Source organism: Heterodontus francisci, chromosome 19 (genome assembly GCF_036365525.1).
Source record: "Heterodontus francisci isolate sHetFra1 chromosome 19, sHetFra1.hap1, whole genome shotgun sequence".
NCBI classification, from domain to species: domain Eukaryota; kingdom Metazoa; phylum Chordata; class Chondrichthyes; order Heterodontiformes; family Heterodontidae; genus Heterodontus; species Heterodontus francisci.
The window spans coordinates 64,955,870-64,972,827 of NC_090389.1; the positions used below are offsets into that span (position 1 = coordinate 64,955,870).

The following is a 16,958-nucleotide window of genomic DNA, read 5'->3' on the forward strand; positions in this document are numbered from 1 at the left end:
GAAGTCTGTGACCAGTGGTGTACCGCAGGGATCGGTGCTGGGACCCTTCCTGTTTGTAGTGTACATTAATGATTTAGATGTGAATATAAGAGGTATGATCAGTAAGTTCGCAGATGACACAAAAGTTGGTGGTGTCGTAAATAGTGAGGATAGCCTTAGACTACAGGACGATATAGATGGGCTGGTAAGATGGGCAGAGCAGTGGCAAATGGAGTTTAATCCTGAGAAGTGTGAGGTGATGCACTTTGGGAGGTCTAACAAAGCAATGGATTATACAATGGATGGTAGGGCTCTAGGGAGTACAGAGGGTCAGAGGGACCTTGGGTGCTTGTCCATAGATCACTGAAGGCTGCAGCACAGGTAGATAAGGTGGTTAGGAAGGCTTATGGGATATTTGCCTTTATTAGCCGAGGCATAGAATATAAGAGTAGGGGGGTTATGGTGGAGCTGTATAAAATGCTGGTTAGGCCACAGTTGGAATACTGTGTACAGTTCTGGCTGCCACACTACAGGAAGTATGTGATTGCAATGGAGAGGGTGCAGAGGAGATTCACCAGGATGTTGCCTGGGCTGGAGCATTTCAGTTATGAAGACCGACTAGATAGACTGGGGTTGTTTACCTTGGAGCAGAGAAGGCTGAGGGGGCACCTGATTGAGGTGTACAAAATTATGAGGGGCATTGATTGGATCGATGGGAAGAAACTTTTTCCCTTAGCGGAGAGGTCAATAACTAGGGCGCATAGATTTAAGGCCAGGGGCAGGAGGTTTAGAGGGGAGTTGAGGAGGAATTTTTTCACCCAGAGTGTGGTTGGAATCTGGAACACTGCCTGAAGAAGTGGTAGAGGCAGGAACACTTACGACATTCAAGAACTATTTAGATGAGCACTTGAAATGCCATGACATATAAGGCTACGGGCCAAGTGCGGGGAAATGGGACTAGTTAGGACAGGTGCTTGATGGTCGGCATAGGCTCGTTGGGCCAAAGGGCCTGTTTCTGTGCTGTAAAACTCTGACTCTATGACTCTATTGTTAATTTCAGCCTCCATGATATAATGATTTAGAACATGCTTTAGAGTATGTTTTGTGTGAATGCAATCGGCTCCACTTATGATACACATGAATATTAGGAACTGTTCATTACCCTGAGTACATTGTTAATCCCAGAGCAAAATAAAAGTTCAATAGGGAATCAGTTGCTTAAAAGAAATGCTAATGCTGCTTTAATTGGATAATAATTAACCACTATTGTAGTACTTTGATCGGAGCAGTTGTGATGCGACTATGCACCACATTACAGGTACTGCCAATCCTTACAGAACATTATAGCTGATCCCAGCATGCAAATATACAGAATTAGATAACTGTACATGCATTGATCCCAACTTAGAGAACTGGGAAACTGCATTAGTCACCTAGGGCTCAATAAGGACTTGTACAGTTCCGGACCTTGATCCATAGTTGACCCAATGCAATCTCCAAGCAGGAAATAGTCTAGCCCAAGGTCTGTAGGACAGCAGTATGGGCATTCATATGATGTGCTAAGACTGGTGTTATGGATCCGCCAAGGGGATTCTACTGCAATGTCTGCGGAATTGCCAAAGGCTCCACATTGGAATTTCTTTTCTAGACAGAACACCACATATGCAGATGTTGGACCTCTCCCCACTAGCTGTCATGTTCTGAAAGCTTCTAGACGCAGACCTTAAAGGCTGAAGCAGTCATAAAAGTTCAGAATGCACCCTTCTTTTAAAAGCAGAGCCCCTGAGGTCTGCATCAATATTCTCATCAGCTGAGAATGTACGCAATCTCCAGACAGCTAGATCCTGTGCCTTTTGTGCCACCACCTCCTGTTCTTTTTGAAGGTAATTAAATGGCTTGTTTGTTTTTTTTTTATCTTCTATTAACATTGTACTTGCGAGAAAGTGTCATTCACAACTTTTTTGTAAAAACTTTCAAAATGTTGAAATGTGTCTGTCTTGTTTTTCATTATTATTGACATTTGAGTAACAGCATTGCAGCTCTTAATAGGAGCAGGAGTAGGCCATTCAATCCATTGAGCCTGCCCCACCATTCAGTATGATCATCCCCAACTAGGGGAAACATCTTAGCTGCATCTATCCTGTCTATCCCTTTAAGTATTTTGTAGGTTTCAATGAGATCACCTCTCATTCTTCGAAACTCCAGAAAATACAGGCCCAATTTCCCCAATCTCTCTTCATAGGACAGTCCTGCCATCCCGGCAATAAGTCTGGTGAACCTTCGTTGCACTCCCTCTATGGCAATAATATCCTTCCTAAGGTAAGGGGACCAGAACTGCACACAGTACTCCAGGTGCTGTCTAACCAAGGTTCTATACAATTGAAGCAAGACTTCACTCCTGTACTCAAATCCTCTTGCAATAAAGGCTAACATACCATTAGCCTTCCTAATTGCTTGTTGCACCTGCAAGTTCGCTTTCAGTGCCTTATTGTCAAGGGCACGCAGGTCTCTTTGTACATCTACACTTTTTCTAATCTCTTACCATTTAACACATACTCTGCACAACTGTTCCTCCTGCCAAAGTGGATAACCTCACATTTTTCCCCATTATATTCCATCTGCCACGTTCTTGCCCACTTACTAAGTCTGTCTAAATTCCCTTGCAGCTGCTCTGCATCTTCCTCACAACACACATTCCCACCTAATTTTGTGTCCTCCGCAAACTTGGAAATACTACATTTGGTCCCCACGTCCAAATCATTGATGTATATTTTGAGCAGCTGGGGCCCAAGCACTGATCCCTGTGGTACCCCACGCGTCACAGCCTGACCACGCGAGAATGACCCGTTTATTCCTACTCTCTGCTTTCCACCTTTTAACTAATCCTTAATCCATGCCAGTATATTACCTCCTATCCCATGTGCTTTAATTTTGCTAACCAACCTCCTGTGAGGGACTTTATCAAAAGCCTTCTGAAAATCCAATTATACCACATCCACCAACATCTTTATCATTTCTGTTCGTAACATCCTCAGAAAAACAGGTTCGTCAGCCATGATTTCCCATTCATAAATCCATGTTGACTATGCCCAATCAGATCATTATTATCCAAGTGTCCATTTATCACATCCTTTATAATAGATTCCAGCATTTTCCCAATGACTGATGTAAGACTAACAGGTCTGTAATTCCCTGTTTTCTCTTTCCTCCCTTAAATAGTGGGGTGACGTTTACGACCTTCCAATCTGCAGGAACTGCTCCAGAATCTACAGAATTTTGGAAGATCCACTAGCTACCTCTTTCAACACTCTGGGATTTAGAATATTAGGTCCTAGGGACTTATCAACCTTCAGTCCTATTAATTTTTCCATACCATCTTCTTACTAATAGTTTCTTTCAATTCCTCATTCCCCCTAATCCCTTAGATCTCTAATTCTGGGACATTTCTTGTATCTTCTTCAGTGAAGACAGACACAAAGAAATCATTTAGCTTCTCTGCCATTTCTCTATTCCCCATTATAAATTCTCCTGACTCTGCCTGTAATGGACCCACATTTCACTTAGCCAAACGTTACCTTTTTACGTACCTATAGAAGCTTTTACAATCTGTTTTTATATTTTTTGCTAGCTTGCATTCATATTCTATTCTCCCTGTATCAGTTTCTTCGTCCTCCTTTGCTATATTCTTAAAATCCTCCCAATCCTCAGGTTTACTATTATTGCAACTTTATAGGCCTTTTCTTTTAATCTTCTACAATCCTTAACTTCCTTTGTTATCTACGGTTGACTGCCTTTACTTTTGGGGTTTTTGTGCCTTGAAGGAATGTACAGTTGCTGTAAACTATATAACAATTCTTTAAAGACTGTCCATTGCCTATGTACTGTCATACCTTTTAATGTACTTTCCCAGTCCATCTCAGTCAATTTGCTGCTCACCTTCATAATTTCCTTTGTTTAAATTTAACACCCTGGCTTCAGATTGAACTACTTCTCTTTCAAACATAATGTAAAATTGTATCATATTATAGTGATTTATCCCTAAAGGTTCTTTAACAACAAGATTATTAATTAGCCCTTTCTCATTACATAATACTAGATCTGAAATAGCCTGTTCTCTAGTCGGTAAGATATTGCATTTATGACTAAATTTAATAAATGGCTCTTGTTCCTAAGGGTGCCAACCCCTGACCTAGGGGTTTAACTGTTGCACTTATACCATACTAATTACTTATAGCTGAATGAATCCGTTATAAATGGCTGGTACTGTGTGTAGAAATATTAACTTCATAGAATCATACAGCACAGAGGAAGGCCATTTGCCCAACATGCTTGGGCCTGCTGTTTAAAAGCGCCACTTCCCTGCTCTTTCTCCATACCTTGCAAATTTTTCTCTTCCATTTATACAATCCCTTTTGAAAGTTACTATTGAAACTGCTTCCACCACCCTTTCGGGCAGTCGGATCCTTACTTGCTGCCTAAAAAAGGTTCTCCTCATCTCTTCGTTGGTTCTTTTGCCAATGATCTTAAATTTGTGTCCTCTGGTTACTGACCCTTATGCCAGTGAAAACAATTTCGTCTTATTTACTCTATTAAATCCCCTCATAACTTTGAATGCCTCTCATTAAATCTCCCTTTTAACTTTCTCTGCTAGAAGAATATCATTCCCAGCTTCTCTAGTCTCTTCACATAACTTAAGCCCCTCAAATCTAGTATTCTGGTAAATCTCTTCTTACTCCATTTTTCTTTCTGGTTGGCGTGATGGCCGTGATATAATTGGCTCTTGAGAATTGTGCATGGTTTATAATATGTGGTGTCAGTAATTATTGTACTGATAAAGGGAACGTAACTTGTACATATTGCAATATTCTTTTGGGCCTCCTTATCTCGAGAGACAATGGATACGCGCCTGGAGGTGGTCAGTGGTTTGTGAAGCAGCGCCTGGAGTGGCTATAAAGGCCAATTCTGGAGTGACAGGCTCTTCCACAGGTGCTGCAGAGAAATTTGTTTGTTGGGGCTGTTGCACAGTTGGCTCTCCCCTTGCGCCTCTGTCTTTTTTCCTGCCAACTACTAAGTCTCTTCGACTCGCCACAATTTAGCCCTGTCTTTATGGCTGCCCGCCAGCTCTGGCGAATGCTGGCAACTGACTCCCACGACTTGTGATCAATGTCACACGATTTCATGTCGCGTTTGCAGACGTCTTTATAACGGAGACATGGACGGCCGGTGGGTCTGATACCAGTGGCGAGCTCGCTGTACAATGTGTCTTTGGGGATCCTGCCATCTTCCATGCGGCTCACATGGCCAAGCCATATAATTGCAATATAATGAAACCTATTTAGAGGGGCCATGAAACAATGCACTTAAAGCTTGCTTCTTGTGTATCAAAACTATCCAAATCATTGCTCGTGTTGAATTTTGGACAGCCGACTCATTGGTAAAAATAAATGAGTCAGTATTATGCTTTACCAATAGAAATTTTGATAGAAGTTATATTAATTCTTGCCTCCAATCTCCTCCAGGTGGCCATGAGGATCTTGAATAGTGGACGATTTAGCATGGGTAGTGCATCTGCAGGAATGATTAAAAAGCTTATTGGTGAGATTACAAAACATGAATCTTAATTGTGTACAAACTAAAAACTGAATAAGTATCAGCTTGATCCAATTGGTAAACTCGCGTCTCCAAGTCCTATTCCAGAATTTGAGCATTTTTAAAATATAACACTGGAAAGACAGCATACATTACCCGTCCTTGAAATATTGGCCTGAAAAAATAATGGTGGGCATTAAGAGTCAATCACATAATTTAACCCAGAGTCATTGTATAGCTTGGTTCTTTCTCTTGAAAGACGTTCGTGAACTAGTTGTTCCACTAGTTTAACTAGTAGTTTTTACAATGTCCCAGTAGTTTTACTGATCATTTTATTTTCTGCTGCCGGTCCACAATTCATAATTTGCCATGGTGGAAATTGTTTTTTTTTTGTTTGTTTGTGGGATGTGGGTGTCCCTGGCTCGGCCAGCATTTATTGGGCCATCCCTAATTGTGGCTTGCTAGGCCATATCAGAGGGCATTTTAAGAGTCAACCACATTGCTGTGTGGCCTGGAGTCAGGTACTGCCACATCAGAATGGCATTACAACAAACAATAATTTTCATGACCACCATTAGACTAGCTTTTAATTCCAGATTTTTATTAATTGAATTCAAATTTCACTATCTGCCATGCATTACCCTAGGCTCTGCTTTACTCGTACAGTGACATTACCACTATGCCACCATCTCCCCTTCTGAACTTGCAGTCTCCAGGTTGCTAGTCTCATACTATAAACTATCATAAAACTAGGCAGCCTTTCTAAACTAAAACTAGATTAAACTAAAGCCCCTATTCTGTTGGTTCATGAGGATCTTGAAGATCCCCTGGTGGTAATCAAAGAAGAGCAAGGCGTTTTGCCAGTTTCCTGGCCTGCATTCCTCCCTGAACCACCAAAAACAGATTAACTAGTCAGTCATCTCATTGATGTTAGTGGGAGCTCACTATGCTACTGTATTTGTCCACATAATGACCACTACTCTTCAAAATCTAATTGCGAAACACTGCAATATTTCTGAGAGGCAGGATAAGGCACTATATAAATTCAAGTCTTCATTTTATATTTTGTCTTTTTGTAGAGATGACAGCAGAGTATGCTTGTACCCGCAAACAGTTTGACAGAAAGCTGAGTGATTTTGGACTGATTCAGGTACATCCTTTTTTTTAAAAAAAAACTTGTTGCAAATCATTGCTACTTATGATGAGCTGCCTAACAAGCCAAAACTCTAAACAAAATGGCTTTTAAACCTAGTGCCCAGAATAGAGATAATTGAATATATTCATTGCTTGTCATATGCAACTATGACTCCTCAATTTTGCAGAGAAATTGTTCTCCTTTTCATTGTTTACTTATTTAATAATATCTTGTCTGTATAGAGATGCATTGTTACATGTGTCTTGCAGTTCCTTTATATAAACAACCATTCTTAGTGACGATATGCTCAAGTCCTATAGATTACAGTTTCTTTCTTTGTTTACACTGTGTGAATTCCCAGTAGTGAAAATGGGTACTAATATCACTCCTGATGATGCTGGCTGAGTCCTGAAGGACATTTTTGCTAGATTGGGCCTGCGGCAGGTAGTGAGAGAACCAAGAAGAGGGAAAAACCTGCTTGGCCTCATCCTTACCAATCTACTTGTTGCAGATGCACATGTCCATTACAGTATTGCTAGAAGTAACCAATGCAAAGTTCTTGTGGAAACCAAGTCCCGTCTTCACACTGAGGACACCATAACGTGTGGGGCTACCATTATGCTAAATGGAATATATTCAAACTAATCTGGCAGCTCAAAACTGGACATCCATGAGGTGTTCAATCTATAACCTCTTGGCCAGCATATCCCTCACTGTACCATTACCAACCCTGTTTCAATGAAGAGTGTAGGAGGAAATGCCAGGAGCAGCACCATACCTAAAAATTAGGAAAATTGTAGCTGGTAAAGCTATGACACAGGTCTACATGCATGCTAGATAGCTGAAGCAGCATGCTATATACAGAGCTAACCAATGGATCAGATCAAAGCTCTGCAGTCCTGTTATAGCCAGTCATGAATGGTGGTGGACAATTAACTAACAGGCAGAAGAGGCTCCACAAACATTTCTAACCTCAGTGATGGCGGAGCCCAGCACGTCAATGCAAAAGACAAGCTGAAGCATTTGCAATCATCTTCAGCCAGAAATTACAAGTGATCCATCTCACCCTCCTCCTGAGGTTCCCGGCATCACAGATGCCAATCTTCAGCCAGTTCAATTCACTGCATGGGATATCAAGAAATGGCTGAGCAAACTGGATACAGCAAAAGCAGTGGGCCATGACGACATTCTGGCTGTAGTACTGAAGACTTGTGCTCCAGAACAAGCTGTGCCAGTACAACTATAACACTGGCATCTACCTGACAATGTGGAAAATTGCCCAGATATGTCTTGTACACATGAAGAAAGACAAATCCAATCTGACCGATTTTTAATGCTCTATCAATCTACTCTCAATCATAAACAGTGATGGAAGGTGTCGTTGATAGTGTTATCAAGCAGCACTCAGCAGTAGCCTGCCCATCAATGCTCAGTTTGGGTTTCGCCAGTGCCATTCGGCACCGGACCTCATTACAGCCTTAGTCCAGACATAGACCAAAGAGCCGAATTCCAGAAGTGAGGTGAGAATGCCTGCAATTGACATAGGAACATAGGAGCAGGCCATTCAGCCCATCAAGCCTGCCCTGCCATTCAATACGATCATGGTTGATCATCCACTTCAATGCCTTTTTCCCACACTATTCTCATATCCCCTTATTTCGTTGGTATTTAGAAATCTGTCAATCTCCGCTTTAAACATGCTCGATGACTGAGCTTCCACAGCCCTCTGGCTGAGAAAATTCCAAAGATTCACAACCCTCTGAGTAAAGAAATTTCTTCTCATCTCTGTCCTAAGTGGCTTTCCCCTTACTTTGAAATTGTGTCCCCTAGTTCTAGACTCCCCAACCAGGGGAAACATCTTAGCTGCATCTACCCTGTCTATCCCTTTAAGTATTTTGTAGATTTCAATGCGATCACCTCTCATTCTTCGAAACTCTAGAGAATACATGCCCAGTTTCCCCAATCTTCTGTCCAAGGCAGTATTTGTTGGAGTGTGACATCAAGGAGCCCTAGCAAAATTGAAATCAATGGAAATCGGCGGAAAGCGCTTCACTGGTTGGAGTCACATCTAGCACAAAGGAAGGTGGTTGTGGTTATTGGAGGCCAGTCATCTCAGCCCCAGGACTTCGCTAGATGAGTTCCTCAAGGTAGTATCCTAGACCCAACCATCTTCAGCTGCTTCATCAATGACCTTCCCTCCAACATAAGGTCAGGGATGTTTCCTGATGATTGCACAGTGTCCAATACCATTCGCAACTCCTCAGATAACTTGCTGCATGCGGGCACGACTGCTTCAGTAACGTTTCAGGCTGATGACCTTTCATCAGGTCAGTGTTACCTCTGTTTCTGTCTCCACAGATGCTGCCAGACATGCTGAGTATTTCCAGCATTTTCTGTTTTTATTTGTGATGGAATACCCTCCACTTGCCTGGATATGTGCGGCTGCAACAACACCATCCAAGGCAAAGCAGCCCGCTTGATCAGCATCCCATCCACCACCTTAAACATTCACTCCCTCTACTGCTGGTACATGATTGCAACAGTGTGTGCCATCTACAAGATGCGCTGCAGCAACTCACCAAGGCTTCTTTGACAGCACCTTCCAAACTCGTGACCTCTATCACCTAGGAGGACGAGGCCAGCAGATGCATGGGAACACCACTAACTGCAAGTTTCCCTCCAAGCCATGCACCATCCTGACTTGGACCTATATTGCCACTTCTTGACTTGCTGGGTCAAAGTCCCGGAATTCCCTCCCTGACACCAGTGTGGGTGTACCTACACCGCATGTACTGCAGCGGTTCAAGAAGGCAGCTCACCACCACCTTCTCTAGGGCACTTAGGAGTGGGCAGGAAATGTGGGCCTTGTCAGCAATGCTCACTTTCCATGAACAAATAATAAAAAAAGAATTGTCTCTCCTTCCCCATCCCCATCCCCAAATAGGAACTGTTGAGAATAAAATCTAGATTGGGAGTGCTAGATATATCTGTGGAGATTGTGTATTCTGTCTGCTCTGGGTTAGTTGCAATATCGGATTGCTAAAATCATCAGAGACTGTTAATGCATTTGTAAATGGAACTCTTGGGCAACATTTCTTTCCTTCTCGCTTGTCTCTAGATTAGACTGTTGTGTGAATTGATAACTGGACTGTTTACAGTGTGCACTATCTCGGAATGAGAGCTATTTTATTCTAGGGGCCTCTGCAAAGGAAGTCAGATTAACAGTGGTAAATTGCAGTAAAGTTTGAGGGGAAACACGATACTCGACTTGTGAAAGATCCACTAGGCTATGTAACTTTTTTTTGTATGTATTGAGAATAAGCCCTTAAAGATGCTATATCCCTCATTCTATCCTTCCCCAATTCTATCCTTCTAACAAATCTCCCTTCTATCCAAGTTTTGGGAGAGGGCAAAAGAAAGAACTTCCTTTTGTGCAGTATCTTTCACATCCCCAGGACGTGCCAAAGTGTTTCCCAACTAATTAATTACTTTAATTGTTGGGGTCTGAAGTTCTGTTAATGGATGATAAATACCTGGTTGTTCAAGATAATAGGGTGAACTGGTGTTGGGTGTTTGGAGAGGAGAAGCAAGCTCTGTGGCAAGCAATAAACAATCTACACGAACGCATCCTAGTCTCCGTGTCTTCTTCACAAACAGGCTTGGTGATTTCTTTAACATTGGTAGCAGAGGATGGTTGCCTGAAAGTGAAGATCGGAGACTAAGATTTGTTTTCAAACAGGAGATTAGAATTGGAGTTTATTTTGAGAATGCTGTATTTGGAGTTTTCTTTTTGAAGAAAGATGACTGAAACCAAGTGTAAGGTGTTGCGATAGGATTTTCCACCACTGTTTTGTGAAGCCAAACCTTATGATCAATGGAAGAATGAAGTTGATATATGGACATGGGTTATGTCTTTACCTGAAAGGAAGCAAGGAATGGTCCTTGCACTTTCGCTTCCCTCCAGAAGTAAGATCAGGGAAAAAGTATTCTCTGAGCTAGAGGCTCATCATTTGGACCATGAGGAAGATTTGAACAAACTCTTGAAATATATGGACAAAATGTATGTGAAAGATGACTTATTGAGTGCCTATGAGGCATGGTCGGACTTTGATAAATTTAGAAACGTGGATGGTTCTTCCGTAGAAGAATATGTTATGGAGTTTAACCGACTAAATACAAAGTTGCAGCGATTTTGCTTGGCAATTCCTAGATCAGTACTTGTCTTCAAATATCGAACGTGGATCGGCTCTTAGTATTGACCGGAATTTGATTCAATGAAAAAGATACGCTGTTTGATCAGATATCTGATGCCCTAAAAAAATTTGGGGAAAACATTTCTTTCTGGCGCCTCTCATGGTGCAGATGGGCTCTTCAGCGGTGACACCAAAGGTGGAGGATACAATGTGTGCAGCATTACAAGGCTGTTCAAAAATGGGGCCCAGACGTCAGTAAGAAAGGAGGAAAACACACACAATGAATGAGGATAGAGATCCTTTTGGCAGCTATAACAGACAGCAGGAATTGGGTAATTATGACAGAAAGATGAACCTTAGGAATAACCAAGGGGTGGTCAACAGGTGTTTCCGAAATGACTCAGAGTATCACTATGCATTGCATTGTCCAAAAAAGAATAATGGTTTTTGAGATGACTCATGACATGGAAGGTTCGGATGATGCTACTGATCAATCAGAAGGAATTGTACTGGTCATGAGAAGCTTCAGTCCGGTAATGAGTGTCCTAGTCGCAGATTCGTTCAGTTGCACAATACTAGACAGTGGGTGTACGTCCACAGTATGTGGAGTGGACTGGTTAAGGTGTTACATGGATTCTTTAAGTAAAACTGAAATAAGGTCAAAGAATACAACAGTTCTACCTGTTTCAGGTTTGGGGATGACAATACGTTGAAATCACTAAAAAGATTGGTAATTCCATGCAAAATAGCAGGGGTAAGCCATTTTATTAGTACGGATGTAGTATCCAGTGATAGTTTACTTAACAGCAAAGTTATATGAAAAAGGCTCAGATGAAATTAGATATGGAAGATAAGGCAATTGTCTTTGGGAAATCTGTAGCTTTGTGGTTTATACAGTCAGGACATTATTGTATTCCTTTAGCGAGACCTAACATCTCTAAGCAGGATGTTAAAGTAGTGTTAATGGCATCCGGGGATAGGGATTTAAAGGAGAATCGGCAAATTATTTCAAAACTACATCGACAGTTTGCACATCCATCTGGTCATAGGTTGATAGATTCTATTAAAAGATGCAGGGGTAGTAGATGATGACTACACTAAACTTATTGAAGATATCAGTGGAAAGTGTGATGACTAAAAAAAAAATACTGGAGGACGCCATCACGACCCATAGTGAGTCTCACATTAGCAAGGGACTTTACTGAAACCGTAGCTGTGGACTTGAAAGTATGGGATAAAGAAAAAAAAACATTTTTATTCTACACTTTATAGATGTGGCGACCAGATTCACTCTGTCGACGGTAATTTATAGTAAAGAAAAAGAAGTAACAGTGGACGAAATAATGGAAAGGTGGATAGGAACAGGACTGGGAGCACCGGATAGGTTTCTAACTGACAATGGAGGAGAATTTGCCAATGATGAGTTCAAGAGTATATGTGAAAATATAAATATTGTAGCAATGCACACGGCAGCAGAAAGTCCTTTTAGTAATGAGGTTTGTGAGAGAAATCATGCTGTGCTTGATGAAATGCTCTGAAAAATTTTAGCAGACCAGCCAAATTATAAATTGACTACTGCTCTGGTGAAAAACACTTCAAATGGTTGGGGGCTACAGCCCATATCAATTAGTTTGTGGCAGGAATCCGAAAATACCTTCGGTAATGTGGGATCACCCTCAGCTTTAGAGGGGACTAGAGTCATAGTTACACAGCACAGAAGCAGGCCCTTCGGCCCATCGTGTCTGTGCCAGCCATCAAGCATCTACCTATTCTAATCCCATTTTCCAACACTTGGCCCGTAGCCTTGTATGCTATGGCATTTTAAGTGCTTATCTAAATATTTCTTAAATGTTGAGGGTTCCTGTCTCTACCACCCCTTCAGGCAGTGTATTCCAGATTCCAACCACCCTCTAGGTGAAAAATTGTTTTCTCATTCTATCTGAACCTCCTGCCCCTTATCTTAAATCTATGCCCCCTGGTTACCTCCGCTAAAGGAAAAAGTTTCTTCCTATCTACCCTACCTATGCCCCTCATAATTTTGTACAACTCAATCAGGTCTCCCTTCAGCCTTCACTGCTCTAAGGAAAACAACCCTAGCCTATCCAGTCTCTCTTCATAGCTGAAATGCTCCAGCCCAGGCAACATCCTGGTGAATCTTCTTTGCACCCTCTCCAGTGCAATCACATCCTTATTATAGTGTGGCGACTTGAACTGTACACAGTACTCCAGCTGTGGCCTAACTAGTGTTTTATACAGCTTCATCAAAACCTCCTTGCTCTTGCATTCTGTGCCTTGGCTAATAAAGGCAAGTATCCCATATGCCTTCCTAATCACCTTATCTACCTGTGCTGCTGCCTTCAGTGATCTATGGACAAGTACACCGAGGTCTCTCTGACCTTCCTGTGCTTCCTAGGGTCCTACCATCCATTGTATATTCCCTTGCCTTGATGGTCCTCCCAAAATGCATCACCTCTCGGGATTAAATTCTGTTTGCCACTGCTCTGCCCATCTTACCAGCCTATCTATATTCTGTAATGTAAGCCTTTTCTCCTCACTATTTACAACACCCAATTTTTGTGTCATCTCAGAACCTACTGGTCATACCTCCTATATTCATGTTTAAATCATTAATGTGCACTACAAGTAGCAAGGGTCCCAGCACTGATCCCTGCAATACACCGCTGGTCACAGGCATCCAATCGCAAAAACAACCCTCGACCATCACCATCTGTCTCCTGCTACTAAGCCAATTTTGGATCCAAATTACCCTGGATCCTATGGGCTCTTAACCTTCTTGACCAATTTCCCATGCGGGACCTTATCAAAAGCCTTACTGAAGTCCATGTAGACTACAACTGCTTTACCCTCATCTACACATCTAGTCACCATCTCGAAAAATTCAGTCAAATTTGTTAGACATGATCTCCCCCTGACAAAGCCATGTTGACTATCCCTGATTAATCCCTGCCTCTCCAAGTGGAGATTAATCCTGTCCCTCACAATTCTTTTCCAATAGTTTCACTACCACTGATAGACTCACTGGCCTTTAATTACCTGGTTTATCCCTACTACCCTTCTTGAATGATGGCACCACATTCGCAATCCTCTGGCACCTCTCCTGTGGCTAGAGAGGATTTGAAAATTTGTGTCAGAACCCCTGCAATCTCCTCCCTTGCTTCACATAACAGCCTGGGATACATCTCATCTGGGCCTGGGGATTTATCCACTTTTAAGCCCGCTATAAAACCGCTAATACCTCCTCCCTTTCAATGCTAATTTGTTCAAGTATATCACAATCCCCCTCCCTGATCTCTACATCTACATCGTCCTTCTCCATAGCGAACATAGATGAAAGTAATCATTTAAAACCTCACCTACGTCCTGTGGCTCCACACACATTGCCAATTTGGTCCCAAATGGGCTGTACTGTTGCCCTTAATATGTTTGTAAAACGCCTTGGGATTTTCCTTTATCTCGCCCAGTCACTCTTCGCTCTACTAATTACTTTAAGTACCCCCTTATACTTTCTATACTCCTTAAGGGCCTCCACTGTTTTCAGCCCTCTGAATCTGCCATAAGCCTCCTTTTCTTTCCTTATCCAATTCTCATCCAATCCTCTATATCCCTTGACATCCAGAGTTCCCTGGACTTGTTGGTCCTACCCTTCACCTTTACAGGAAATTACTGCAATTAGTTCAGTTTTTGCAGAACATTTGAATGCCATGCATATAACAAGAGGAGCATTTATTAAGGTGGAGGTTTCAGAAAAAATCAGGAAAGCTTTGAGGTATCGGATCAGGCCATCAGAAAAGAATTTTGATTCCAGGGTTATGATGTATTACAAAAGAGAAGGGCAGAAAGAATGATAGGCACTGATGGCAAAACTGTAATTTTGCAACATGGCAACCAAACAGAGTACTTTCCTCATGGCTTATTGGCATTGATTATACATTGACAGAATCTGAACAAATGATGGACACTGATGATGCACCATGTACTTGGCATGCACAACAGATTGTGGCAGATAATGGTCTGACTGAGAGTGGACCAAGTGATGGTGACGATCCAGATAAGGCCATTTATCCCAAAGGTCAACTACCAAAAGTTGGGACTAGAGTGACATATATGCCAGAAGTGACTAGTGAATGGAGGGGAGGCCACCATTTATAGGAAGGGCAGGAAAGGCCACAGGGAAATACAAACATTGGCTGAATGTGCAAGACAAAGGACAGGATATCAGATTGATAAATTGGCAGAAGGAAGTGAAAATGTGGAAGGCCTGAAAATGTAGTGTAAGTTCAGACAGTGGGCCTGGAGATGATCATTGTCCAAGGAAAAGGTCACAAACTTGTGAAAGGAAGTCTGGTTGTAGGAGGGACAGGTCGAGTAGTTTAGTCCAGAAAGGAAAAGCAAGTTTGAGGATTTTCCTAGCCCTTTTAGCGACACTCGCGGGAAAGTAAGTCATTGACATCAAAGCATTTTTGCAAGGGGACAAATTTCAAAGGGAAGTCTTTTAAAGCCACCAAAGAAGCTGGAGATATAGAAGGGGAATTATGGAAGCTAAACAAGTGTGTTTATGGGCTAAATGATACATCCAGGGTGTGGTATTTTTCAGTCAGGTCCATCTGTTAAAAGCTGGTTGTATTCAACTAAAGGTGGATCGGCAATGTTTTATTAGTACTATGAAGAAAAGCTAGCGGATGATTTTCTGTGGGGAGGATCTGAGACATTTGAGAAATTTGTGGTAGATGAAGTTCTGCAGGAATTTAAAGTTGGAAGTCAGGCTTCCGGAACTTTTAATTATATAGGGTTGAACATTAGGCAGACTAAGTTGGGGGTGACCCTAAATCAACAGTCTTGCCTAGAGAATGTTAATAGGCTCCCAATAAATCGGCCAGGTCCTCACAAAAGGAAGTCTCTGCAACCAAGGAAGAAGTAGACCAGTTAAGGAGCTTAATAGGGCAGTTGGACTTCTTGTGCTTACAAACTAGGCCAGATGCTTGCTATGATGTGTTCGAAATGAGCACCATGCTGAAACATACTGTTGGGGAAGTGCTGAAAACAAGTAAGACATTGAAGAGATTGAGTTTTGATAAATATACACTCCAATTTCCTGCATTGGGTGACCCAGAAGAGATGAAATTTGTCATTTTTAGTGACGCCTCACATGCTAATCTTCCTGATGGTTATTCGAGTGCAGCAGGGTTCATTATATTTTTGGTGGGAAGAAATGATCAATGTTGTCTGTTAGCCTGGGAATTGAAGAAAATAAAGAGGATAGTTAAAAGCACCTTAGTTGCTGAGATACTTGAAGCGATCGATACGGGTATGTATTTTAAAGGAACTCTTGTATAAGGGGCAATCAGAGAAAAGCTTTCCGATAGAATGCTACATAGATAATCCTTCTCTCTGGGACAATGTCCATGCGACAAACAGCGTCATAGAGAAGAGTTGAGGATTGATCTTGCGAGTATAAAAAAAATATTGGAAAGAAAAGAAGTTTCCAAAATAAAATGGGTTGACGCAAGTTGTCAGATTGTTTTACTAAGAGGTGCTTGTTCGAAAAAATTGTTGGATGTCCTCTAAGTGGGCCATCTTGTGTTATAAGTTAGGAAAACTTGGAAACATTTTTTTACGCTAAGTTGCTTTTTCTTTAAACAAGTTTTTTTAAAGGTGGGGAATATACAGCATGTTAATGGCTGGTGCTGTTGAAAGTTAATGATAAATAATGTAAAGAAAAATGTGTATTTGTTTTTTATTTATTTTTCATATATAAAAAATGTATTTAAAGAAAAAAGGGGGAATCTGTTGGGGTCTGAAGTTCTGTTCATGGGTGATAAATACCTGGTAGCTCAAGTTAATAGGGTGAACAGGTGTTGGGTGTTAATTAGTTAATTGTATTCAAGTGTGTGTATATATAAAGAGCCAGCCAGCTGGCTGGTGGTGGTGTTTGGAGAGCAGAAGTAAGCTCTGTGACAAGCAATAAACAATCTACACCAGAGCATCCTAGTCTCAGTGTCTTCTTCACAAACAGGCTAGTAGATTTCTCTAACATAATTACC

General features: G+C 41.6%; 1 protein-coding gene across 2 annotated transcripts in view; it reads left to right on the forward strand.

The window, feature by feature from the left end:
• The window catches only part of acad9 (acyl-CoA dehydrogenase family, member 9), an 80,526-nt gene that overhangs the window by 28,922 nt on the left and 34,646 nt on the right, over positions 1-16,958 (forward strand). For both annotated transcript variants that reach the window (XM_068051806.1, XM_068051807.1), the window contains exons 9-10: positions 5,499-5,574; positions 6,648-6,718. In XM_068051806.1, coding sequence (XP_067907907.1) covers positions 5,499-5,574; positions 6,648-6,718 — 147 coding nt within the window. The remainder of the gene's footprint in view (positions 1-5,498; positions 5,575-6,647; positions 6,719-16,958) is intronic.